Here is a 25755-nt window from a genome sequence, read left to right as displayed (position 1 = left end):
AATGAAGATAAAATATAAAAAGATATTATATTGGCCATTTATTTATTTTTAATAATCATGTCAGGAACAGTTAATGGTAATAACTTCGCTCATCTCACGATTATTGTCTTGGACTACATATGGAAACGACTTTATTCCATGGCAGGCAGCACCATATTCGCCATCATTGGTTAGAGCAATAACTGCTCCTGAGAAATCCGAGTAATGTGACGCTATTCTTTCAATAGCTGTCCGCGCAGCTCTGTTAGGGGACGCCCCTCTTCGCATTTCCTCCACGGCTAGAAAACTGAAATGGAAATAAAATAAATTATTTAAGTTAATATTTTTGAGATTGAATCAAGAAAATTATGACATGGCAATTCCAAATTAGTGATCACAGTATGAAGCAACTTCAAAATCATAACAATTAGTTTAAGTTCATTAGAAGAAATAAAATAAGGTAATATAATTAAGATATAGCCTGTAATTTTACTCACAAATGGAGCAATTACTATGGTTAGCCATATTTTTATGTGACTAGAATGACTGTCACAATGATTATCGCTGACAATCGCCGTTATCATGTGACGCCCATAGTCCTCTCGCCTTTCCAAATATGTCATAACTTCATACTTCGTTTATAATTTATCCCATTTATATTTGTATTAAAATCCAAAAATCATCACCTAGGAAGGAATCTCAGCATGACATCACCATCACCAGTTGCTGCAGCCCCACCGACCGTATTATCAGCATACGCACCACATCCAGGTATTGGAGAGTCACCAATCCTCCTGAAATATTGATAACCAGTGTGTTTTGTTCTTACAATGAAGATTGTTTGCTGCCTACAAACTATTTTTTTCGTGTAGCCATGCCACAGAGGAGGCAAGTGGTCCCACTTGTCCCCATAGACAAAGTACATTTGAATTTGAGATATCAATAAATCTTTGAATAAGAACTTGTAAATCTATGTGAATTAAAGTTTACAGTAATAATAATTATTACTGTAAACTTTCATTATAGTTTTTGGGTATATCATACAGTGCTATTGTGTGTACTGTATGATATACACTGTATGATATATACTGTATGATATAGTGGTGGGAGAAGGTTCAAAAACAAGGAACTATCTGAATTAGTTTTAGAATACACAATGACAATTTTAAGTGTATCTTTACTTTACCATCAATAAGTTAAGTACACAATGGTAGAAAAAATACAAAAGAAATATCCATCTTATTCATATTTATACTAAGATTATTATTAGAATGCTGACACATTATGTATTATTTTAATATGTTAAGATTGGCTTTTGGCCTATATGCAAAATATAAAATAAATAATCTACAACTACGCTCACTTACCCTGGAATCTTAAATTTTGCACCATTAGTAGAGGTACCCGCTGCTACATCTCCATTTTTGTCTATGGCCACCATACCAATAGTGTCATGGTTGAATCTGTCAACTATCATAGTTTTCTTCTGAGGTTTCCTATGTTTAACGAGTGTATCTAAATTCCTATAAGGACCACAATATTCATTTGGATTTGGTTGCACATTCTAAAAAAATAGAGGCTAAATGAATGGCCAAAATAAAGATGACAACATAAATATTATAAACAAGGACACATGACTGGGAGAAAGAAACATAGATCATCTTTAAACTAATCATAGGTAAGAATCAATGTGAAGTTTCTAATTAAAAGACTCTTATAACATCATAATCATAGTCCTATACCAATCAAATTAGAATTACAATAACTGTTTCATACAAGTTTTATACAGAATGTATACATAATACAGCCCTAAAATAATTATTATGTTAAAATACATTATTATGTAATGACCATTATTGTAATATGTAATAAGAACATAAAAAATATTAGTTACCATCCAAAAATTTGGTTGACAATGGTCTTCATTGTGCCATCTCATCCATAACTTCTTAGAATCAGGAGTAACTAGTGATTCTTCTTTAAAGCCCATTTGCAAAGCAAACTGAGTTGCCAGTTCTCCCACAAGGAATGAATGCTTGGTGTTTTCTAAGACATGGCGAGCAACTGATATTGCACTTTTGACTCTTCGTAAAGCACCAACTGCACCAACATTCATAGTTCTCCTATAAAATAATGACAGATATACATTATGCAAAAATTATTTAAAATGACTTAGTAAGTATCACAAAATAACAACTCACACAATGGAAAATGGTTATAAATAAATAGCATGGACATGAGTACCACACAACACTATGACATTCATGTTATATCAGTTGTGATGACCAGTCTACATAATTTGATTTTGTGCTATTACATGTGTAATTTATAGCACTAAAGTAGATGTAAGAATATTTAATATAGTTTAAGGTCCAGTCTTCTATAAAATTTATAGTACAATCACTGGTGTTATATACACCTTAAAAAATATATTTATACAAAACATGATAATACTTTATGATATTAACATCAAATCATACCCATCCATGATGAGTGCATCAAGTGTGGTCTCACCATCTTCATCAGGACTGCCACCAAAGCCAACTGTTCCATCACACTGTTGTACCTCACATACTGTAGCACCTTTCTCAATGGCATCTAATGATGAACCTCCTTTACTCAGTACATCCCATGCTTTGAAAAAAGAAGAAAAAGCTATTAATAATTATAGAAGATGATGGTGAATGTAGAAGAAAAATAGATTAGTAGCTTTAGTTTTATATTCTACATTATAAATAACATTTCCGTTCACTATGAAAACAATTAAATTTTAAGTAAACATGAATGTTGAATAGTGTTGTGCTTATAGGACAGTATAAACATACCTTTGATTGTAGAATTTGTAAAATGCCATGTAGTGATAACAATGGGAATATTCGGGTCACATCTCGTTTCGTAGAAATAAAATGTTAGCAGAATAATTACAACTTTCATAATCTTGACTTGTTATCTCGACTTGAGTTACAAAAAAGTATGTGATTTATTTAATGTAATATTTAATAAAATGTATGTAACTGTATCTTTATATTTATCGAGCCGACAAAAATATAGTAATCATAACTGAATGTTTGAACTTAGGCAATGATCGTGTCACATAAATTATTAGTTCACGTACAAATTAAACTATGTGCACTATATTAATTCATATGAATTATAATAATGTATTAAAACTAAACAAACAACCGACACAGTATTCGATTTGGGAAAATGTCAATATGAAAATTTGAATTCAACAAATCACAAGACAATATAATCAAAAAGATTATTAATGCCAAGTTGACAGCAAGAAATATAAAGTAATCATACATTATCCCACTGCCATTATTACATTATCCCGGAATTTAATAGGAGTAAATCTATACCGAAACTAAAAAAACAAGAATACAAACCACTAAAAAATGTTGTGCATTAAATAAGTGCCCCTTAGTAAGTCTTTAGTGATTTTATTCAAAGGATTTTTATTTTTAGCAAAAATTGGGAGATGGTGACATACATTTGACAACACTGATTGCAGCAAGTGCGAGTAATTGGATGTGTTCCTAATCTGTGATGAGACTGTTTTTCCAGTTTCTCTGTGTTCGTTTTTTATAATAAATAAATTTGTTAATTACGCCAACCATTGTTTTGTTTGGTTTAAATTTTGAGTATTGACAAAATTGGCTTTGATTCGTAAAATAAAATCAAACAAATAAAAGCTTTTAATTTAACTTATCATAATTATGGATTTGTATACGTTCTGCCGCGAACTTCCAAAAGTTGTAAGTTTTGCTATATTTAAAAAATTTTGTACATATAAAATAATTGTTATTTATTTATACATTATTATTTAATAATATATGCATTCAAGAAGTGATGGACATAGCTTTTTGTTTTTATATATCTCTATGTCTCTATATATATTATAAACATGAAAATTTGTTTTAATGAATAGATGGTTGTTTGTTCCTTTATCAATCAAATCATCGCAGTAACACGTAGACTGTAATTTAAAAAGATTTCGTATGAATCTGTCTAAAAATAATTCTACTTCGTCCCATTTGCGTTCTTCAATACGAGAGCTATCTACGCTACATAAACCGCGTTATCCTTAAATAATGTTTGACGGTTTATTTTTAAATAGTCCTTAAAAAAGTTCGCAACACTGTACATATATTTTATTAGGGAGCCGTTAGTAAGTAGATATATTTAATTTGGATTCTGTATAAAAATGTGTACTCTTATCATATTTTCATTTTAATATATATGAATTCATATCAGTGTGAGTAGTTTTATCTATTTTGGTATTTAAAGTAACTTTGTCATTTAAGTAATTTGGACAAATATAAACGCGGGTGAGATTCATTTCGCAAATTATCGCATGATCGTAAATATATAAAAAGTATGTACCTATATTGTTAATAAAGTACAGACTCAAACAACTATTATGATTATTGATTATAATTATATAATATGAAATTGATAAAGATCATAATGACCAATCATTTTGAATTTATTCGTTCATTTCTGCATTACTTCAGTACGTTCATTGCTAAATACGAAATTATTTTTAGGAGTTACATGCACATTTGAATGGTTCCCTCAGCAAATCTACAATGATGGAACTTCAGAGATATCTGGCTGATTCTGGCATCAGAGATGAGACTAATGCTTTTACTGATGAATTTGTACTGGGCGCTGGCGACACAAGGACATTATCAGAGTACCTATTTTTTGTCAATTTCAGACCTCTAAAAATTATTCAGAAAATTATTTATTATTTGTTTACCACAAAGAAACGTAACTTCAGTACTGAAAACATTAGTACGACCAAATACCAGCGCGGGTGTGAACCTTTGTGTAAATTAAATGTCGCTGGCCGAGGACCATCCTTGCTATAGCTTGAAAGTAGGAGACAGAGGTGATGAAGACCGAATGACTTCATGTCCTATCGTTTTCAATATACATTCGTTTATGTATTATTATAATATCATATCGTTTAATATTATAGTACGACCGAAAAATGTCATCAAAATTTTGTGATATAAAAATGTATCTTATTTAGATTAAGTATGTACCATTTTAACCTTATTGACATTTTATTTTGTACCTTATTGACATCGAATTATGAGCATTGAAGTGTCGTTTTTTCTTTCTAGTTGTTTTCAAGTCTTTAGTATTGCGCATGCATTAACTTGCACTCCAGAGGCAATAGAAATTGCTACATGTCTGACACTACAAGAGTTTCAAGCTGATGGGTGTTGCTATATTGAACTGCGAAGCACACCTCGAAACACTCCCCATATGACTAAAGAACAATGTGTTGCAGCTATTCTCCAGGGTATACAGTAAGTTTAGTAACATTTGCCGGACTAAAATGTCGTTATATAACCAGTAGGTAGTCTAAATTCATAACACCACAATGTAAATAGTTATTACAAGATCGAATTTTCCTTTCGACGAAACGCGCTTGCATGTTAATATGTAGGAATTGTTTTCTCGCTATTACTACAATAATAAATTGAAGTATTTGAGTACATTGAAATTATTAAAATTTAACCATTTATTTGTGTCTAAATATTGTAAGTTACAAATTTTCTTTGCTTACTTAAATATTAATGAAATCGCTAATTTATACCTAGTTTTGCTTTATTGACTTTATTGCAATCGTCGATACTTGCTGTCTTCTCCTATAAAGTATTGGAGGTTGCTACAATATACATTTGTTTAAAATTGCTTAGATTAATATACCACGTACTATGTATTTACGTGTATTAGATTAAAATACTGTTCATTATAGAAAGTCTTCTTTGCAACATCCCATGGAGTCAAGGCTTATAATATCAATAAACCGAAGCTCAAATAAGGATGAAGTTGAGGAGATAGCAGATTTAGCAATAGAATTTCATCGAAAACAACCTGAATTGGTAGTTGGAATAGAACTAAGTGGCAATCCTACTGTTGGAGAATTTAAAATGTTTGTACCAGCTTTAACTAGAGCTAAATTAGCTGGACTAAAGGTATACAGAATATGCGTATTACATGATTATTTGATGGCATTATTTTAATTATATTTGTACGTAGATTATTATTACTGTAAGTTGAAGCCATTATTTTCAACCCAATTTATAATTTTGTGTTTATATTTGAATTAGGTTTATTGTTATTATTATTTTAACTAAATAGACAGCCCATTGCGTAGATAACTTTTTATTTTAAATACCTACGTATTTTTTTTCTAATTAATATTTATTTTTACTGACAGATAACACTTCACTGCGGCGAAGTTTGTAATCCAAAAGAAATACTAGAAATGATTGAATTTAGACCAGACAGAATAGGCCACGCAATTTGCATTCACCCCAAATATGGTGGTACTAAAGAAATATGGACAGCTTTGTGTAAATCATCAATACCCATAGGTTAGAAAACTTTAATAAGATTTATCACCTACCTATCTTATATCGTATCTTGTATCGTAGTCTAGTTCAATGACAATGAAATTTTCACGCAAATGCACGCCCTATACAGAAATTACGTCACACGTTAATTTATATTTTCTTACAGAAGTATGCCTCACCAGTAATGTAAATACTAAAAGTGTACCGAGCTATGATTCTCACCACTTTAAATTATTATACGATGCAGGTTTACCAATCGCTATTAGTGTAAGTATCGTTTCATTTGTAAATTTATTTGGCAATACAAGAAAATCTCGTTTTATTTTAAGAAGAACATCGTCAAAATGAAGAGTGTATATTATTAAGAATCCTACTAACTTTAAGAGCTAGGTGTTTAAGATATTTAGTATAAAAAAACTTACTCTTCGAAAATCGGTAAATTCTTAAAAAATAGCATCTATGAGATAATTAAATCGTGGATTTCTTTATACACTACTAATAATTATAATTATAATACTAGCAATAATTTATACATAGATATATACTTGTACTAATTAAACAGTTTTATTTTTTTATTGCAGACCGATGATAAAGGAGTATTTGCAACATCTCTTTCACAAGAATATAGAATATGTGCTGATACATTTAATCTCAGTAAAGCACAGATAGCTCAGCTAGCACGTAATGCTTGCCAATTTGTGTTTGATACAAGAATACGTAATAAAATTCAAGAACATGTTACTGAATTTATGAATAAAAATAACACAGCTATTTGACTGTAAAATTCAACTTATTAATTATATTACTTGTAAAAGATACTGTAGTAGATATTTCAACAAAGTGAAGTTTATTTTCAAGACAGTGTCAGATACATGACATTTATATGACTTTATTTCACCGAACCACATCTATAGCATGTAATCACAGATGCAGGAGAAAGTTGTATTAAAGTGTTATTTATACTTCATTGGAATGATACTTGAGAATTCTAGTAATTATACGTTTCCTTTTGTTCCAAGCTGTTTGACTTTATTTTAAAGGTATAAAAATATATTGGTTAAACTTACGAAAGAGCACGCCGTGTGGTGTGGCCATTTGAAGATTGCTAGTGACAAGATAACTGATATTCATATAAGATAAATGATATTCCCCTTGTAACACCCGTCCCTCACCATTAGTTTGACCGCGTATGCTTAGTTATCATGTCATAGTTAAAATTAAAAAAAAAACACGTCAAAATAAAGAGATAAAGATCGCAAAGCAAAATTTCGGCTAATTTGAAATATCAACATTTTACCCTAAATTAAGGGAGAATGGCCCTAAAAAGCTGTCACAATAGCTGTGACAGTGACATTTCAAGTTAACTAATCTACCATAGAGTACTTTCAGGTTTTCTTAGATTTAGTTTAGCAAGCAATTGTAAGTAAAGGTTACAAAATCGTAACCTAAAAATTCTCTGAGTCTTTCGACCTTTATATAAAATGAGTGATATATCAGATTTCTCTGGATCTAGTCCTAAAGGAGCAGATTCAGAACTACAAGACTTTCTGCTAGCAGAGAAGCAAAAAGCGCAATTTCATGCCCAAGTACACTTTGCACAATAATTTATTTTATTTCTAAGAAAAACTTTTTAAGAAAAAGGGTTATTTGAGAAAATTATGTTTTATCAAATGACCTGTATTACGGAAAAAAAATGTTTACAATTCTGCAAACATTGTGATTGTTTATATCCCATATCTCTCTCCAGAGTATCTACATTAAACCTTGTGAGAACTACTGTTTCCAGCCCACCTAATCAGCTTGATGACTCCTATAGACAGAAATTTCTTAGTGCATGAACAAAAATATTTATTTAGGGTACTAACTATTCATAAACCTTAGAACTACATATGTTGGAAAGCACTGCAAAAGACCTTGAAATGGTTCATCCCTCGTTTTAAGGTCTTACTTAGTGCCTTACTTACTTGGTACGTCAGTTTTCATGTAATGTATAAAATTCCTTAGTCATGTGTATAATATAAAAATTACTTCTTTTACAGATCCATGAGTTCAATGATTTCTGTTGGGATAAATGTGTAGACAAGCCTGGAGCTAAGCTGGATTCACGCACAGAATCATGCATCACCAACTGTGTAGAAAGATTTATTGATGTTTCACTTCTCATTACAAACCGGTTCGCTCAAATGCTCGAAAAAGGAGGTGGAATGCATTAAGAATCTTGTTATAAACATTAGAAGAATATAAATAGTGGTTCAATTCTATTGATCAACAATGTTAATACTATATATGTTGTTCATACCATACTTAGCATTTAATAAGTAGGGGCAGACATTATGTTACAATAAATTATTGTAATATTTTTTGATATACTTGTATTGTTTCAAGTTTAGTGCAATACAGCTATGTGAACATTTTGTGAGAAAGTAATTTGTGGGTATAATAATACCTTTAATAAATCTCAAGTAACATCAACCTTGTTTACTTTTAATTAATTAAGAATACAATTTCAATTAAAAAAAAATGTTAGTATTGCATTTCTGATGATGCTATTTAAAATTAAAAGTTCTTGTATAGTGCAATAGTATTACAATAACCATGTTTTTTTTTAAATGGCTATAATATATTGTTATACAACTTGTATGCAATTTTGGTAATAAAGCTAAATAATGTTTTATTACCAAAATTGCATACAAGTTGCATTAAATCCTCATCCATGAATCACAGCATGTGTTTATAACAATCATGTATTTCAAAATTAGAAGAGTAGTTTTTAAACTTAAAAATAATATAGGAATTAAATAGAAAATAAACAAAATTATCGACTTTTGTATTAGTTTTAATTTATTTAAAATATTTTTGATAAAACTACTGCAATAGCAATAATTGATCTGATAAACCTGACATGAGACAACTGAATTGCACATTGATCTTTGACATATTATTAGAAAAAAAAAATATTATTCCTTAAAATATATAATTAAAAGAATTAGTGAATGTCTATATATCATTTATATTGTTTACATTATTAAGAATTTGGCAGTATGCCTGTGACAGTTTGAATCAATGAGAGTTGATTTTATTTTTATATTTTTATATATGTACTGAAAATTATCAGAAAAAGTAAATAAACTGGTATAAAATATTTTATAGAGTACTCCTGTGTATTCACAGTTGTAATTTACTAGTATATTTTGATAGCCACAGTAAAATGTATGCAGTAGTCAAGTTTGAATGTGAAAAAACATGTTGGGCATTAAATAATTTTAATCTATATATATAATAATTAATACTCAAACAGTCAATCCAACATAATAATGCCGAATCTCACAAATTATATGACAGAATTATCTACCAACTCTACCCAATTTCGTGTCTGTACGAGGGTCGGCTGTGACAGATTGAACAGCAACAAGGGCCTCATTTATTTTTGTTTGTAAATCTCTAAGGTCCTGTACAAAAAGTAATTTAAATACATCAGCTGGTTTTTGTATGATGTTGGCCTCTGTCTTTGGTACATCAGGGTGGGGAGAGTTCTTAAGTATCTTTGCAATAGCTGCCAATCGGAACTTTGGATCTGGATGTGGTCCAACTCCAGCAAGTGCAGATACCCTTTCTATACCAGCCTTGAAAGCTGGGCTTGAGACTGAAATACAATTATATATTTATTAATTTCTATTGTCATTCTCTTTGTAACACCATTATTAACATGAACATGAAGTCTTTCATTCAAAATAAAGAAGAATAAGAAAGATAGGACAGGTATAGTCAGGTTGATATTGCCATCTGTCTTTCACACAAAATGTCTTCATTCACATTCATATACAATAATGTTAACACTACTGCCAATATTACAGTATGTATTATACTCACAATCAAGGTTGTCTAAAGGATTTGTTGAAACAACATTGGGAGTGGCTTGTTTTGGTTGTTCTGCCTCAGCATTCCTATACTTGTCGACTGAAAGCAAAAAAATAAATATACTTTGTTACACATTATTAAAATAAAAAAAATTATAACAGTATTATTACCAACACCAATGTGGCTGTGTATTTTCTTTTAAATTGGAATGGCTGGATCTCCGCTTGATTTTGAGTGGTACCTGTATAGACAGCACTCCAGAGATTACATTATCATGTTACACATGTGATTCCATTCATGGCCTTCTAACCAGTAATTAAACTACGGGCAAGCATGGCATACATCATAATAATATTATAAACAAACGTTTTGTAAGTATAAATATTTGTTACACTTTCATACAAAAACTACTCAATGGATTATGATGTCACAGTTATATAGCTTATGCATCAGAATAACAATAGGCTATATTTTTAATTGAAAATTAATGCAGGTGAAATCACAAGCACAGATAGTAAACTAAATATTTAATAAATTGATAAAATTTATTCACCATTATCTGCATACTCTAATCTCACTGCATAAGACAAAAGCCAGTTCAATTGTTCATTTGGATGACCACTAATAAAAGGACTAAGCAGGTCCCTTTGATAGGTGTAATAGGCTTCTGTCCAATTATCTGCACTGATATTTCGTAAATTATCTCGTTCTTCAATTTTGTAATGTCTAATTTTTTGATCCTCTAGCCACATAACCGCACTTCTATAGTCCCTTTCATCTGAAAGAATTTTAATATTTATTATTTGTATTTTTTTAGAAGTAATATATCTTAGCTACTGTTATCGAATAATTCTTTAGTAGTTCATCGCAGACAGCAGAAAACAAAGAACTTGCGTGTATATTTTTGAACGTCGTTTATATTAGAAATCGTAAATTCGGTGTAGCAGAAAGCCAATCCTATTTCGGTTTGGTGCAAAATTATATATACATACAAATGTATACATAATCTGCTCTCAGTTTCGAGTTTGTAAATTAAAATTTAGTGATATTTAATTATTGTATACGATTAACTTATGTGGAAATTTGTTGTACACCTTCACAATTGAAACCTTCCGGATTAGGATGTCCAAGTGCAATTAACTTTATTTTAAACATAACTAATTGCAGTTAAGTTTTACTGTGAAAGATTACTTTAGTAATTGATTAATTAATTCAACGTAAATATTAGAAACAAAATCATAAGCGCGAATTAACGCAAATTGATCACAGATGAAAAAGACCAAACAATCCACAAACTAAAATAGATATGAGAAATACAGCACAGATCAGTCTTCAATAAAAACTCTGAATAATGCTCTGAATTTTACTCTGAATTATGCTCTGAACAATATAGAACAGAACACAAATTGACAGACAGATAAAGTAAGAATGGATGATCGATAAATATCGATTTTATTGCAAAATTATCGATATTTCTAAATCGACATCAAAGTCGTAACGTAACATGTTACGTTTTCGATGACATCCACATATAAGGTCGTTCAAAAAAATCCAAAATAATAAAAAGAACCTCATATTTACGCCGCATTTTGGTCTTCTTTTTACGGTGCTACGCTATTTTTTGTCCACAAACTATGGCCAAAGAGTATCTTAATTATAGAGGGAGGCGCGCACTGTCTGCCGAGGATAAAAAATCTGATCTATGGTTCAATTGTTGACACTTCATGAAATGTCTGAAATTTGTATTTTTATTTTTATTGAAAAATTCAGCTATGTCTTGGATTAAAGAGAACTGCGTTTCATTCTTCCAACTTTTTTGTATTAAGGTGGTCAAAACCGGACGTGTTCCTCAGCACGTAGCGTTTATAATGGATGGTAATCGCCGGTATGCAAAAAAGCATTCTGTAAAAAGCAGTGCAGGCCACAGCAGAGGTTTTGATAAACTCTCTGAAACATTAAAGGTTCGCTAACATTTTGGTGTTTAATAACTGTAGCAGTTACATACATAGCTGTCAGTGTACTCGTATTGTAAACTTTTACTGTTACTCTAGATATTAATTAAAGGTATTTACAGTGGTGCTTAGATCTTGGTATACCAGAGGTTACAGTATATGCATTCAGTATAGAAAATTTTAAGAGAACTGAAGAGGAAGTCGATGCGCTCATGGACCTAGCTCGTGATAAATTTCAAAGACTGTTAGATGACATGTATGTATATAAAAAAATAAAAGTTAACATGTGAAATGACTTGTTATTTAGAAGAATAAATGAAAACATTCTCACTACTTTCAAACTGTGGATTGTGTGTTTTAAAATACGTGTGATATGCATTTTATAGTATTCAATATTACTCATTATAATTTTTAACATCAATATCCTTGTAAATTAATGTAGTTTCCTAGCATATGTTTTTTTATTGTGACACAATATATATTTACTGAGGGGTAGTACACACATATAGTGTCTATTTTTAAATATAATAACTACAATATGTTATTCATGACAAAGTTTTGAGAATATTTCCATTTATTTTTCTAAATAAACCGTACATTCCACAATTGACTAATACTATTAAAACTATGATATGCTTAATAAAGAAACTTACATAGTAAAGATAGCATTGATATTGCAATTTTATTTATGTTCATAATTATATAAATTAATAATAGCATATATTTTTAGAGATCAAATAAATGAATGGGGTGTACGCATACATATAGCAGGAAGGCTGTCCCTTCTGCCAGCTGATTTGAGAGCCCTTGTTTCCCGTGGCATGCTAGCCACTCAATATAATAACAAATTAAGACTTAACATAGCTTATGCTTATACAGGCAAGTTGTCTTACTTATTACTATAAATATTATGAAAATAATGCACTGACATGACTGTTATCCGAGTTGATATAGTTAGAAGTATTGTCAATTTTTAACATCAATTAATGAAAAACATGAAACTGAAATGGCTACATTTCACTGGGTATATTTGAATCCATCTCGAGGTGAGCTTACTATATCAAAAGAAATATGTTTGCTGTAAATTTTTCCTTCACTTAAGAGTCTGCCTGAAATGTTTTATATTTTCTTGTACTTACCAAATTTGAACTTACAACCTTTTGTAAAGTAATATGTAGTCATGATAATAAATTATTACACAATGGCCATTAATTTTAAATTATAAAATTATTGTAATATATCTATTGTCAATCAAAGGAAACAGCTGAATATATATAAATGAATTATGGCATAGTGACATAATAAATAAAATGTTTTAATACATAGAACATTTTATTCTGGTCATATAATAATAAATATTTAATAAAACTATTACCTTATGTTAATGTATAAAGCCATAGCAAAAAAAATGGAAATAGTAATTCTTGACTATAAATTGTTCTGTTATATTACTATATTTCTCGTAGTTCCATAAGTTTAATTAAACATACTAATATCCAGTATCTATTTTATATTTCATGACAATTGTTACCCACAAGATAACACAAAAATGGTCTCTTTTCTAATGTTAGTTATGTGATATAGGTCGAGATGAAATCAGTCGTGCTGCATCACATATAGTGGATGGTGTCAAAAATAATGAACTTAGTCTGAATGACATTGATGAGGAACTGGTCTCTTTATCAGTAGAACTTGGAGAACCTGAACTGTTGGTGAGGACATCTGGTGAAGTCAGACTGTCTGACTTCATGCTTTGGCAGGTAGTGATTTTGATATTTCATTTTCTTTCATATTTATCTTTACTTTTTTTAGGCAAGACGCATGAATAATCTTATATTATAAAAATATAATATAGCCTTTTTTAGAGAAATCATGTTGTTGTTTTTTATTTTCATTTTACTACACATATATTCATTGCACAGAAATAATGTCATATTTGTTAATACAAATTTTCAAAATGACGATCTTCCAACATAGTATTGTAATTTTCGAAAGCATCAGGCCATAACTTATTACTGCTTACATGTAAAGCTCCAATAACACCCACATTTTTTTATATAGATGGTAATGCTATGGTGCACCCGCCTAACAGTATACATTAATGGGGCACTAGTGGAAGATGTTAACATGTGTACGACACCAACGTAAACCATTAGCAGATGGGTGTACCATTCCATTATCATCCATAAGACATGCTCACATATAGAATATAAGTATGAGAATGAAATTAAGTTATTGTAAAATGTTGTAATTCACCAGGAATATATATTCACCAGAATAAAATTCTAAATGAACCTTGTGAGGGTCATAATAGGGTGCATATATTGGTAACAAAGGGTCCTGAAGTTTTATTGAAGTTACTATTATTAAATATTATGAATACACTATTTTCTTCTAAAAAAGTTAGGTTCACATTTAATATAACTACTTTATTATTCCAGGTAACAAACACAGTACTGTACTTCTCAGATGTGTTGTGGCCGGAATTTACGATTTGGAACTTATTAGCAGCTATAATACATTTCCAAAGACACGCCCCATCGCTTAAAGAAGATGAAGAACCCAGTAAGAGTAAACAGACGTTTTTAGATAAATTAGAAATCAAAAGAATTCAAGAATTAGAAAAATATGTTAGTAGTTGTTAACTGCTTCCAATCTAGCTGCCTGTTGTTGATTGTTATAGTTTATTTTGATATACATAGTATAAATAAATATAACTAATATATAAAAACAATGATATTTTTCTTACATACCCAATAGTTGTATCTTAACTAAAATAGAAAACATATAATTAGTTAAGTTCTCGGCTCGAGGTAAGCAAAGGAGGCCCAAGGACGAAAATCGCGCAGTAGTATAAAATTTCGCGAACTTTTAGATTATATAGAGAACTAGTGAACAATGATAAAATGTTTTTAAAATTACACATAAAAATACATTGAATCAATTTTCAAAAAACATACACACTGTCATTATTTGACACACACAGGCGTATATACTGATTTGTCATTGTTAATTCAAAGATCTTTTGTACTTTTTATTATGATCGAATTGACCACTACTTTGATTAACTATGTAAAAGTTGATCGAGCTTGAATTTCTATACAATCTTTTGTTTCTAAGGTATCCGGTATCCGGTTTTTTTAAATAATGCTTTATTCATGACCATGGACGGTAAATAACAAAGGGGGCCATGTAAAACATTTTTTACTAAGACATCGATCGAGCCCATTCATTCTATCAATAGGCTCAACCAAAGTTTGAGTATCGTGAATTGCTTCAAAGAATATTTTAAATATATTCATATGGAGATAACCAGGCGTAGCGTTCCGAGCCTTGAATCCGTTAATCAAGGTTGATGATTATTATAATAATCACGGCGAGGTACTTCTTTAATGATGATTAAAATCAATTAAATTAATTTATTGTTTAACATATAATTGTTTACTTCCGACACTGATACGAGTTGTAGAATATTGAATATCAAAACTTTACGAGATATAAAATTACGCAATTTATACAAGTTTATGTATGTATGTTCTGGAACAATTTAAAAAAATGTATAATTACTAAACGTTTTGACCGCCGAGAGTGTAAAATTATTAAAGTAGATACTAATATCGCCATTAAAAAATAACGATTGATATGGATTATTGATATGGTCTCTGTATATAATGTAATGCTATGTCATTAAAACTTATGAGCAAACAATAAAATTGATAACGCAGAGGTACTTATACAAATAGTTTACGTTATAAGCTCAGACCTGATTACTGATAAGCACAAGCATAAAATTTATAAGAATCAGTCAGAACGAAGTCAGCCGAACAGGAAAATTTTATATAGGTATGTAATAAATAATCGACGACTTCAGTGGTTTAGCCATTTAATACATCGGTTTTTATCGCCGATTTGATTCCCGCACGCAACAAAGATTTTATTCCTTCGAGTAGGTACCTATGTTTGTATTAACACCCACCGGTGTTCATTATAAATATACACATTTTGTATAGGTATATGTACCTACATATTTACAAAAAATGTATACCTTAGCATTTCAATCAGTTGTTGTTCTTTAGCACCTCCCTATGGTAAATAAATTAATAAGAGCGCAGTCGGAAATGCTGGTAAAAGAGGACTCCTCCAAAGCTATAAATGGACAGTTATTACTGCGGAACCCTATTTATCACGTTCAAAATGTCCTTAGCCTGCTTTTTTTTCTCTGAGTCAGGCTATATTTATTTACGGAGTCATGTCATGTTTAAAGATCACATTTCAATTAACCGCGTCGAACAAATCAGTTGTATCGAATCACTATTTACAAAGTGTCGTTTAGTGAAATACGTCTTTATTCGATATATTTAAAATGATATGGTTTAATGATAACGTTTCATTGTTACACTATTTTTCTATAAAGGTATTGAAGACCGGTCGTGTGCCTGAGCACATCGCCTTTATAATGGACGGGAACCGTCGTTATGCGAAAAAAAAAGGTGTAAAGAGCGACGTAGGTCATAGTAAGGGTTTCGATAAACTTACGGAAATTTTAAAGGTATTTAATATATTACAAATACAAGTTGAATTTGTTTAATTTTGTATATCATTAGTTACATATTATCTCAACATAGCATATTGGTATTATAAATAATAATCTTAATAAATAAATAATAAAAATAAAAATTTTACAGTGGTGTTCAGTACTTGGTGTCAGAGAAGTTACCGTTTATGCTTTTAGTATTGAAAATTTTAAACGGACTCAAGAAGAAGTAAATACTATCATGAATATAGCATACGAAAAGTTGAAATGTTTTTTAGAGGAGATGTATGTACCACTTTAATTAATACTTTAATTTACAAAATGTATCTACATATAACACACGAACACATAGATATCTATATTGGTAATTATTTGTATCTACCCGTACTGTAATCTCATAAACTTAATCTCCTAATATTATAAATGCAAAATTAAATCTGTCTATCTCGCTTTTACGCCAAAACGAATACTGAACTGATTTAAATGAAATTCGGTACACAGATTGTCCAACTCTGAGAAAATACTGGCTACATTTTAAAGTTACTTCTAGTATTATCATTTTTAAAGTTAGAAGATTGAAACGTATGTTTTAGGTTGTTAATTGAATATAAATAAATATGACATTAAACTTTTAAAACTCCTATTTTATTTTACCCCTAAGTGGGGTAACAAACCCTTAAGAGGGTAAAATAAAATTAGAACAATGAAACTGTTAAGAGATCGCTTTGAGCGCTAAGGTCGCCTTTTGTTCACATATTTTTTTTTCTTTCTTTCTTTTTTGTAATTATTTGTTCTTCTTTTTATGCACAATAAAGTTTTTATTATTAGATTATTGAATATTTTTTGTTTATTTAGTCAAGGTACTATAAATCGCGGACGAAGTCGCGGGCACAGCTAGTCTGATATATACTCGATCTTTAAATATGACGACTAAAGTTCAATGTACCATGGATATTATATATTGCCACAGGTAAGATGAGACAGGTACATGGTATTGTGGAACCAGCAGTTTAAAAGGCGTCTCGCGATTTACAAGTACAAATGCAAATTTGAATTAATTAGAGGAGAATTTGTGTAAAGGAGTGTATAGGGAAGGCCGTGATGATTGAATAATAATATAATTGATTGATCCGTATGATAAAAAATACAAGCAATATTTTACACACATTAAAAAACAGAGTTCAGCATAATGCTGGAATTATAGTTTTCAGTGCTTATTGTAAGAGAGATAATACTAATGGGTATACTAGCTGACCCGCGCTACTTCGTCCATATGCTGTATGTTATTCTAATATAAGCTATATTACTGTAAAGTTTCATCAAAATCCGTTCAGTAGTTTTTGCGTTAAAGAGTAACACATAAATTTTCGCGTTTATAATAATTTGCGAATTAATTTTCAGTAACGAAGTAAATAACTTAGGACTACGCCTTGTTATAACTGGGAGACTTTCTCTTCTACCGAAAGACTTCAACGCCATTGCTTCATCCTGTATGATTGCAACTAGACGCAATAAAAAGTTACGACTCAATATTGCTGTTGCTTATACAGGCAAGTAATGTAATTTAGTAAATTGCAATAATAATAATAACCTTTATATGACAATATAATACATATATTTTATTATTATAGCTTTATAACATATATTTTTACATACAATTACTATGTTTTTTATATTTTTCTTACTTACTTACGTCAACCCTCTCTAATATAATATAATATCTCAGGACAATTCACACAGTGACGTCTAGTCCCAAGGTAAACAGAGCTTGTGTCATTGATACTAAACTACTGATAGAAATACTTAAATATATTTTGTTACATATACAAACTTATAAAATAGCCATACCAACACAAACACTCGTACTCAAGAACACAAGTGTTTGCATCTTGCGAGGAATCGAACCCGCGACCACGGGAAGTAAAACGGATGTGCTAAACCGTTAGACCACCGAGGCCATCGAGGCCCATGGGAGCAAGAGGAAAATAATAGGTTGATATGATATTTTTAAGTTAATTACCTATTTTGTATAGATAAGTAGGTAATCTATGGATTATAAATTATAATTGTCTATAGGTCGAGATGAAATCAGTCGTGCTGCATCACATATAGTAGACCGTGTCAAAAATAAACAACTTACTCCGGATGACATTGATGAGGATCTCATAACCTCATCATTAGAACTTGGAGAACCTGATCTTTTGGTGAGGACGTCTGGTGAAGTCAGGCTGTCTGACTTCATGCTTTGGCAGGTAGTGCTTTGATATCACACAACTACTGTATTATTCATCATCGTCATCATCAATATACAGGATATCCCAGAACTCAACGTCAAGCCGAAACGGGGTGACAGGATTCATTGTATCCATCGAGAGAAAAATCAGAAAAAAGAAATTATGTATGCATTTAAACTTTGGAACCGTAACCCTAAATAACATTTCTAGAATCACAGTAAAAAATAATGACACAATTGCTCCAAGTTTTCTAGAATTAGAGACTTTTATTCCAAGAAACCAAAACAAAACTAGGTCAAATTTTTCATTAGTTTTACCACAGATAATATAATATTACATACTTACTTTTGGTGAATTTAGTAAAAGAGGCGTCATTGTCTTGCCGGTTAAAAAAAACTTCGGGATAAATTTACAATAAGACTATATTGATTAAAAAATATTATCAAAAATGGACAGATAATTCGCGAAGATGTGATGTTACATTCACCCAAAATTTAACCAAATTTGGAATCTGTTTGAAGTCTAATTAAAATTGAAATACCGCTCATTCAATATAGTTATAAATATTCATATCATATTGTTTATATACATACAATGAAACCTATTAAAAAAAAACAATCATTGTAATCCAAAGCGGCGGCAGTGTAGCCGAGACACTGGCAGTGTTGCCTCTTAGAATAGCCAACATACCTTCTAGTCAAAGTAGTCATCAGCTCTCGGGACTCAAGTCTCATGTTAAAATACTAGTTAAAACGAATTTAGCTTCATTATACCATGTGCTCTGTAGCATATTGCGGGTGACAGTTTCATTAATGTTTCGTTTCACTCTTAAAAGTTGCCGCGATTTACAAATTATGACTTAGTATTTTAGCTGTACCACATTCATAATATATTAAATCCTTAGTAACTGTTTTAACTTAAATGTAGCAATTGTTAAATTTAAAATTCGTAACTGGCACCTGCACCCTGCTCCAGAGCAAACAGTAAACCCTATTTCAAAATTTTCTTTCAGGTATCAAATACTGTACTGTACTTCTGTGATGTTTTATGGCCTGAATTAACAATTTGGAACTTGTTAGCAGCTATAATACACTACCAGAGACATGCTCCAGCTTCCAAAGCAGTGATGCCATTCAGTAAGACTAGACAGATGTTTTTAGATCAATTAAATAACAGAAGACTTCAACAACGACTTAACGAGGTTTCGTTAACTCAATAAAACAACATTATAGAACTTTATAGACTTTGCAGTTTAGGCATTAAGATACATAATGGCTTAACTGCAAGGTGAATTGGACGTACTGTATTGAGATTTGAAGAATAAAGTACAGATTTTTACTTTCCAATTGAAAGTGAGATATTCGTATCCAGGAGGCATAAGAAATATAGCTTTTTATTTCTTAAGATGAACGTAAATGAATGTATACATCTGTGGTAATAAAAAAATATATGTATAAGAACTTATTTAATTACTTTTATTGCCCGATTTACTGCTTGTTTTTAACATCAATTACTTTGATATGAAATGTCAACAACTATTGTAATATACAATAGTTCATTTTCCTTTGATTGTATATTTTGAATATGTTTTGGTAGGATCATATGGCTCCCATCTGGAAGCTGGAAAAATGTGTTTATTTCTCTCGTACCAAGATCTGAAAGAATAAATAAAAAAATATTCGGTCAAACGTCTTATTCACAGCTTCTTGTTTGTAACCAATATTAAAAATAATCTGTTAGTTAGATAGACATAGAGTAAAATAATTACCTTAACAATACTTTGCCTGCATGTGAGTCTTGCTTCTCTTGTGTGGCATCATTAACTAATCTTACATCATCTGATGCATCAAACTGAAACAACGGACCGCTTTTTCCTCGTGCCTAGGAAAAATAGTAACAGCAGAGTCAGTATATCTACATTAATATTGTTATGTATTATTATACTTATATTACGGAAAAAAATAAAATTATATTTTTTTCTGTCTTGAACGTCGTTTTAGTGACATTGACTTTTACTCGTCTCTATTAATAAATGCCAAAGAACTCTAAGGAGACGTACATGCCCTTTCTTTTACTTAAAAAATCTCCTTCAAAAAATTAAATAATTTCTTCAGTGTCTTTTTAATAAAAACTTGTACAAGGATAATAAAATATAAAGAACAATATGGAAATATATATATACGCACGAGCGTATACCTGCCCGCCAGCGAGCTAAACAGAAATTGATTTCAATTGGCAAAAATTATTTTCAATATTAATATAATAAATATGTTAAAATTATATTAAAAACATACCTTCATGACTATGAAGTCATAAAATGTATAATGGTGGGGCAGTATAAGGTCTTCTTTCACATACATGAGTTGGTCAGCAGACACTGTCTTGAGCTCACTAAACTCGGGCCGCAACGTGTCCAAGCAACGCTGTAGAAATTGGTAAATTGAGTTCCCTAAAATATAATGCAGGATATTAAAAAATAATATAATAAATAGGGTAGTATGTTAGGACACTGTGAACTAGAGTTCATAGCTTTTTCTTTTTATAGAAACTAGCGGTCGCCTGGCTTCGCACGGATTTTTATGGTATAGTAGTAAGGAAAAGGGGATTGTTAGTAATGTGGACTGATGACTTCATTGCCAGTAATATACCATGTCAGGTTGACCGCCACGCGGTTGGCCCTGGTAACAATCGTGATCATCTTATCATCCTCCTCTGGTGCACCGCCAGCGCAAACCATTAAGCGCAGGTAAGCATAGGCGCGCAAGCGAATGCACCAATCCGTTAAAATAATTTAAAACAGTAGGTATAGCAGTAAAATATAAATTTCAACACACACACATCCATATACACTGTTTGATATTTATGTATTCTATCATAAACTATCATAACTACATCATCATTACTAACATAACATAGAATAGCTTCATCATCGCTTTGCTGTATTGTCAATAATTTGCGAAGCGTGCGCAGTGCAACAATTTTGTATATTTTCACACATACATTTGGATGGATGGAGGTTATCATTTGAGGAACCCTAGTTTTTGAAATTATTCTATAGCCTATGTTCATCAGAGATAGTGTAGGATTATTATAATAAAAGTTTTGTTCAAACGGTGGAGAAAATTTGGATTCTATTTAATGTAAAACAAACAATAAAATCTTTACTCTTTATATTATTAGTATAGATATAGTATATTAGTTACAAGTATTTTACATAAATTTCGTCAAGTAAATGTATATTCTTGTATACTTAATAAAAGCAACATAAACATTTTATTAATTTCATAAAAAATATCTATTTGTGAACAGGCGCTCAAATTCAATATTACATCACCTAAATAAGCCATAACATCACAATAAAAAAAAATTAAAATTCATTGCCCGATCACCTTCACAGCAAAATTTGGGAGTTCATGTTCAGTATATAATAACTATTATCTCAAAAGAATAACAAGGATTTAGAACAAAGGCTGATATTATGTATTATGCAAATTAAAATTAGACATGTCTAACATTTACAGGGTTGAATGTCGTCACAGTTTCATACTCAGGTTGTTAACCTACTGGTGTTTCTAACTACAATATACTAGTGGTGTCATATGCAATTGTACAATTTATAATATACCCAAAGTGGTGGTCACCACCAGAGAGTATTCTGTCTCACCCACTGTCTCTGCTAAGAGTAATTTGCCTGTACTATGTGTTCTAGCTATAAATAAAGGTTAGGTTAGGTTAGGTATTAGTATAACTGGAACACAGAGGCATAACAGGCCTTCTATATAACATTACCTTACTATTAACCTTGTCTATGATATGTCAAGGCCTATAGTTAAAGTTTAGTTTTTGAAATTGTCCATGATTCAAATGTCTTATAATGAATATGAACTAATCAAAATATTGTAGTTATTTTTTATAATATTTATTAACTATAAACATTATAAAAAACTACAATATTTTTGACATTAAATATTTTTGTCATATAATAATAATTAATCTAATAAATCTAATATCATTATTCAAGTTCACGTGACACTAATGAGATTAATTTAAAATATTAAATGAGTTTCAAAATTTATTGATAATAATTTAGTAATCGCTTGCAATGTTCATGCATTTCAAGGATTGTCTAAGTAATGATTTTCATTATGGGGAATCGTTTCTACACAGGAGAGCAGTTGAGAGGGGAATAGTCAGTCATAGAGCTATAGTGCTATTAGCTGGAGTAAGCTATTCTTCAATTCACACAAACATTATTATTACATTACCTTTCTTTAAAGTCACATTTCGTCGATGTCCAGAGCCATCCCAATAGCTAAAGGTGACAGTAATTGGTTCATCTTTAAGGCTAGCTTGTGTCATCACCCATTCTAAACGAAGTTCCTCCCTAAGTTTTAAGTCTGCTTCCTCACGTTCTCTATCAGGCAGGAATGATGTATCCACATCTGGATTCTTCTTTATTTTTTTCAGTAGCTAATAATGCAATTATAATAATAAATTATAGCAGTGGGTGCTTTGTGGTGTGTAAATATCTATGGTGTATACAATTCATCTCTAGGTCATTGGGAGAAGGGGATGGGAGGGGGATGGTTCTTAGTATATTACTACAAACTAGGGCTATTGCCCTAGTTTGTAGTAATGTATCATGTAAAATCGAATATCACTTGAAATTACCCTGGAAATGACGACCTCTGTGGTCTAGCGGTCTAGCACACCGCTTTACGACTGATGGTCGCGGGTTCGATTCCTCGCACGGCACAAACATTTGTATTCATGAGTATGATTGTTTGTATCGGTCTGGGTGTTTTCTATGTACAATATGTATGTATTTACCAAAAAAAATATCTATGTATTTGTATCAGTTGTCTAGTACCCATAACACAAGCTTTAGCTAGCTTAACTTGGGTCTAGATGGCGCTGTGTGAATTGTTGCTGAGATTATTATTATTAAATCTCCTGTTGATTTCACAACAAAAAAAACTATAAAATAAAATGCAACCAAGTCACAATATGTTTAGTGGTTTTTTATTGTGTAGTTTTTAATATCAAAGGGTCTGTGACCGAAACTGCTCATTTAACATAAGAAATTCAGTTTCAGAATTTTAATTATACAAACACTGAAGGTTAAAATTATGTGTGAATCTAAACAAAGTTAGCAAACAATAACTTATGTGTATTTTAATACTAATTGTAATTAGGTATTTATAGTGAGATTGATTCACTCACTGTAAGTAAGTAACCAGATTACTGTAAGTAAAACAGTATGTAAATTTATAGCTGTGAGATCCAAGTTTACATCTTACAGGTATAAGTACAGTAGATTAAAATTACTGACACTAATAACACTATTACTATACCCATATAAGGTATGTATACTTAAATAAAAAGAAAATTACCTCTATCATATACTTTCTTGTTGTAACCAGTTTTACAGTTTGGCACATGTAGGCATATAATATTCAACCATCTTAAAAAAGGTTGTCTGATTTGACAACCTTATCTCATAATTTTTATGTAAAAATAACTTTTTACTATAAAAATAAACCAATTTTAATTATTCTTTTTACTGGAAAGCTGTTATATTCTCATATGGTATGGTCCTATATAAATTTCATCAAGATTATGGAAGTTTTTTTATTAATCCTTTAGAATGTTATTGAAATTTGTTTCTTGTTGATTGTTCATAGCATTAAGTTGGTTCTACTTACAGGTTCTTCTTTATCTCTCCAGTTCATTTCAGGCTCTTCAACTTTAATTTCCTCCTCTGATACATCTTCCTCTTCCTCCTCATTCATGTCAAAAGAAAGTGCTTGAATCTGTAAACATTACATACTTGAGGTCATCATAAAAAAATATTTAGTTTACATGAATAAAATAAATGTTATGAAAATTATAAAGTGAGCCAAAATTAATTATTCATATAGCTCTTTTTATATACTCCAGTTCGGATAGCTAATTTTACTGGGCAAAACACATTTTTTTTAATTAGTCTTATCATTTCTTTTAGTTAGTATGTATTGATATTTGTTGCCATGTTATGGGATAGTCTAGCATAAGGTCCAATGAATAATTGAACTACATGAATATTACATAAAATTGTAATAAATAAGATAAAACCTGTCGTTTCTGTTTATTTTTCTGTGCCTGTTTTGCTTCAATTTCCTTTTGTCTCTCTTTTTCTTTTTCAGCCTTCTTCTGTGCCAGTTTCTTCTCTCTCTCACGTACTATGTGTTCTTGTTTCGCCTTCATCTCGTCAAGGGTTACCAAACCTATAGTAGAGCTTTTCAATTGTTGTTCTACTGCATCATAATGTGTAGCAAACTTGTTTTCGATATTATCTATTTTTAGATCTTCTTCTATTTTCTTTTTACGTAGTTCTATTTCTTGCTGAGCTTTTTCTCGCTTCTTCATGAGGTGCATAGCGCGACCTGCCTCAGAGGCAGCACCCTTATAATGTGCCATTATAATGTATATAATTTAATAAGGCGGGCAGTAATATTTACTGTAGAACAAGTGTTTTTTAAAAAAATACTTTAGTAAAGTATTATTCGTTTACAAAATTCAGTTCATAACATCAAATCCACTGGACATCAATCTAGCCTATAAAACAATTACCACAATTCAGAGTTGATAATAAAATCAATTTACTTTGTTCATTGAACAACAATGTACGTTTCCAAAAAATATTAAATTATAATAATAAACAATAAAATAACGCAACTTGAACAAATACATGACAGATCAGAAAGATACGGGCATTACGAGCACAGAATAAAAGTGTCAATTCAGACAGAGAGATGTAGAAAAGCAATTGTCTATGGTAT

At 30.6% G+C, this 25755-nt stretch overlaps 7 protein-coding genes across 8 annotated transcripts; 4 read left to right on the top strand and 3 right to left on the bottom strand.

The window, feature by feature from the left end:
- Positions 1 to 37: 37 nt before the first annotated feature.
- Positions 38 to 7671, bottom strand: LOC131853269 (N(4)-(Beta-N-acetylglucosaminyl)-L-asparaginase-like). 2 transcript variants are annotated; one of them, XM_059204115.1, is made up of 6 exons: positions 7424 to 7671; positions 2460 to 2613; positions 1874 to 2102; positions 1347 to 1543; positions 666 to 773; positions 38 to 286 (listed from the first exon to the last, which is right to left on the bottom strand). In XM_059204115.1, exons 1-6 carry the CDS (start codon positions 7485 to 7487, stop codon positions 61 to 63), a joined length of 978 nt encoding a protein of 325 aa, XP_059060098.1. In that variant the 5' UTR covers positions 7488 to 7671; the 3' UTR covers positions 38 to 60. The 2 variants fall into 2 exon arrangements, with proteins under 2 accessions (XP_059060098.1, XP_059060097.1); XM_059204114.1 differs by lacking the exon at positions 7424 to 7671 and adding an exon at positions 2805 to 3206.
- On the top strand, positions 3532 to 7407 carry LOC131853268 (adenosine deaminase-like protein). The gene is made up of 7 exons (XM_059204113.1): positions 3532 to 3737; positions 4530 to 4678; positions 5115 to 5303; positions 5756 to 5975; positions 6221 to 6377; positions 6523 to 6623; positions 6938 to 7407. The coding sequence occupies exons 1-7, from the start codon at positions 3699 to 3701 to the stop codon at positions 7130 to 7132; spliced, it is 1050 nt and encodes a 349-aa protein (XP_059060096.1). The 5' UTR covers positions 3532 to 3698; the 3' UTR covers positions 7133 to 7407.
- A 76-nt stretch (positions 7672 to 7747) lies between the features above and the next one.
- LOC131853270 (mitochondrial import inner membrane translocase subunit Tim8) lies at positions 7748 to 9410 on the top strand. The gene is made up of 2 exons (XM_059204116.1): positions 7748 to 7942; positions 8396 to 9410. The coding sequence occupies exons 1-2, from the start codon at positions 7838 to 7840 to the stop codon at positions 8567 to 8569; spliced, it is 279 nt and encodes a 92-aa protein (XP_059060099.1). The 5' UTR covers positions 7748 to 7837; the 3' UTR covers positions 8570 to 9410.
- A 34-nt stretch (positions 9411 to 9444) lies between these two features.
- On the bottom strand, positions 9445 to 11521 carry LOC131853322 (RNA transcription, translation and transport factor protein). Its single transcript, XM_059204182.1, has 4 exons — positions 11309 to 11521; positions 10768 to 10992; positions 10227 to 10313; positions 9445 to 9999 (listed from the first exon to the last, which is right to left on the bottom strand). Exons 1-4 carry the CDS (start codon positions 11367 to 11369, stop codon positions 9701 to 9703), a joined length of 672 nt encoding a protein of 223 aa, XP_059060165.1. The 5' UTR covers positions 11370 to 11521; the 3' UTR covers positions 9445 to 9700.
- A 382-nt stretch (positions 11522 to 11903) lies between these two features.
- LOC131853312 (dehydrodolichyl diphosphate synthase complex subunit DHDDS-like) lies at positions 11904 to 14865 on the top strand. The gene is made up of 5 exons (XM_059204172.1): positions 11904 to 12175; positions 12289 to 12422; positions 12897 to 13045; positions 13751 to 13926; positions 14608 to 14865. The coding sequence occupies exons 1-5, from the start codon at positions 11939 to 11941 to the stop codon at positions 14809 to 14811; spliced, it is 900 nt and encodes a 299-aa protein (XP_059060155.1). The 5' UTR covers positions 11904 to 11938; the 3' UTR covers positions 14812 to 14865.
- A 1027-nt stretch (positions 14866 to 15892) lies between these two features.
- Positions 15893 to 20162, top strand: LOC131853281 (dehydrodolichyl diphosphate synthase complex subunit Dhdds-like). Its single transcript, XM_059204132.1, has 5 exons — positions 15893 to 16715; positions 16852 to 16985; positions 18102 to 18250; positions 18777 to 18952; positions 19947 to 20162. The coding sequence occupies exons 1-5, from the start codon at positions 16530 to 16532 to the stop codon at positions 20151 to 20153; spliced, it is 852 nt and encodes a 283-aa protein (XP_059060115.1). The 5' UTR covers positions 15893 to 16529; the 3' UTR covers positions 20154 to 20162.
- Positions 20163 to 20389: 227 nt separating this feature from the next.
- Positions 20390 to 25685, bottom strand: LOC131853280 (protein FAM50 homolog). The gene is made up of 6 exons (XM_059204131.1): positions 25049 to 25685; positions 24640 to 24747; positions 23200 to 23404; positions 21229 to 21383; positions 20703 to 20815; positions 20390 to 20589 (listed from the first exon to the last, which is right to left on the bottom strand). The coding sequence occupies exons 1-6, from the start codon at positions 25391 to 25393 to the stop codon at positions 20490 to 20492; spliced, it is 1026 nt and encodes a 341-aa protein (XP_059060114.1). The 5' UTR covers positions 25394 to 25685; the 3' UTR covers positions 20390 to 20489.
- Positions 25686 to 25755: the final 70 nt, after the last annotated feature.

This window comes from Achroia grisella, unplaced genomic scaffold (genome assembly GCF_030625045.1).
Source record: "Achroia grisella isolate CSIRO2021 unplaced genomic scaffold, CSIRO_AGI_Agris_v1 utg900, whole genome shotgun sequence".
NCBI classification, from domain to species: Eukaryota; Metazoa; Arthropoda; class Insecta; order Lepidoptera; family Pyralidae; genus Achroia; species Achroia grisella.
Note: the sequence above shows the minus strand (reverse complement) of the source record. Positions and strands in the feature narration are given on the sequence as shown.

What these genes read in the sequence shown, in the direction of transcription:
- LOC131853269 (XM_059204114.1), bottom strand. Translation starts at nt 2,913, where the DNA reads ATGAAAGTTGTAATTATTCTGCTAACATTTTATTTCTACGAAACGAGA. An exon ending in TACAAATTCTACAATCAAAG is followed by an intron (nt 2,614 to 2,804) that starts GTATGTTTATAC and finishes CTTTTTTCAAAG; the next exon opens with CATGGGATGTACTGAGTAAA. An exon ending in GATGCACTCATCATGGATGG is followed by an intron (nt 2,103 to 2,459) that starts GTATGATTTGAT and finishes ATTATTTTATAG; the next exon opens with GAGAACTATGAATGTTGGTG.
- LOC131853268 (XM_059204113.1), top strand. Translation starts at nt 3,699, where the DNA reads ATGGATTTGTATACGTTCTGCCGCGAACTTCCAAAAGTT. An exon ending in GACACAAGGACATTATCAGA is followed by an intron (nt 4,679 to 5,114) that starts GTACCTATTTTT and finishes TTTTCTTTCTAG; the next exon opens with TTGTTTTCAAGTCTTTAGTA. An exon ending in TAAATCATCAATACCCATAG is followed by an intron (nt 6,378 to 6,522) that starts GTTAGAAAACTT and finishes ATTTTCTTACAG; the next exon opens with AAGTATGCCTCACCAGTAAT.
- LOC131853270 (XM_059204116.1), top strand. Translation starts at nt 7,838, where the DNA reads ATGAGTGATATATCAGATTTCTCTGGATCTAGTCCTAAAGGAGCAGAT. An exon ending in AAGCGCAATTTCATGCCCAA is followed by an intron (nt 7,943 to 8,395) that starts GTACACTTTGCA and finishes CTTCTTTTACAG; the next exon opens with ATCCATGAGTTCAATGATTT.
- LOC131853322 (XM_059204182.1), bottom strand. Translation starts at nt 11,369, where the DNA reads ATGTTTAAAATAAAGTTAATTGCACTTGGACATCCTAATCCGGAAGGT. An exon ending in ATTAGAGTATGCAGATAATG is followed by an intron (nt 10,314 to 10,767) that starts GTGAATAAATTT and finishes TTTTGCTTTCAG; the next exon opens with TCGACAAGTATAGGAATGCT. An exon ending in TCCTTTAGACAACCTTGATT is followed by an intron (nt 10,000 to 10,226) that starts GTGAGTATAATA and finishes ATTGTATTTCAG; the next exon opens with TCTCAAGCCCAGCTTTCAAG.
- LOC131853312 (XM_059204172.1), top strand. Translation starts at nt 11,939, where the DNA reads ATGAAATGTCTGAAATTTGTATTTTTATTTTTATTGAAAAATTCAGCT. An exon ending in AACTCTCTGAAACATTAAAG is followed by an intron (nt 12,176 to 12,288) that starts GTTCGCTAACAT and finishes AGGTATTTACAG; the next exon opens with TGGTGCTTAGATCTTGGTAT. An exon ending in CATAGCTTATGCTTATACAG is followed by an intron (nt 13,046 to 13,750) that starts GCAAGTTGTCTT and finishes TATGTGATATAG; the next exon opens with GTCGAGATGAAATCAGTCGT.
- LOC131853281 (XM_059204132.1), top strand. Translation starts at nt 16,530, where the DNA reads ATGATATGGTTTAATGATAACGTTTCATTGTTACACTATTTTTCTATA. An exon ending in AACTTACGGAAATTTTAAAG is followed by an intron (nt 16,716 to 16,851) that starts GTATTTAATATA and finishes AAAATTTTACAG; the next exon opens with TGGTGTTCAGTACTTGGTGT. An exon ending in CTGACTTCATGCTTTGGCAG is followed by an intron (nt 18,953 to 19,946) that starts GTAGTGCTTTGA and finishes ATTTTCTTTCAG; the next exon opens with GTATCAAATACTGTACTGTA.
- LOC131853280 (XM_059204131.1), bottom strand. Translation starts at nt 25,393, where the DNA reads ATGGCACATTATAAGGGTGCTGCCTCTGAGGCAGGTCGCGCTATGCAC. An exon ending in AAAATAAACAGAAACGACAG is followed by an intron (nt 24,748 to 25,048) that starts GTTTTATCTTAT and finishes TAATGTTTACAG; the next exon opens with ATTCAAGCACTTTCTTTTGA. An exon ending in ATGACTTCATAGTCATGAAG is followed by an intron (nt 20,816 to 21,228) that starts GTATGTTTTTAA and finishes TATTTTTCCTAG; the next exon opens with GCACGAGGAAAAAGCGGTCC.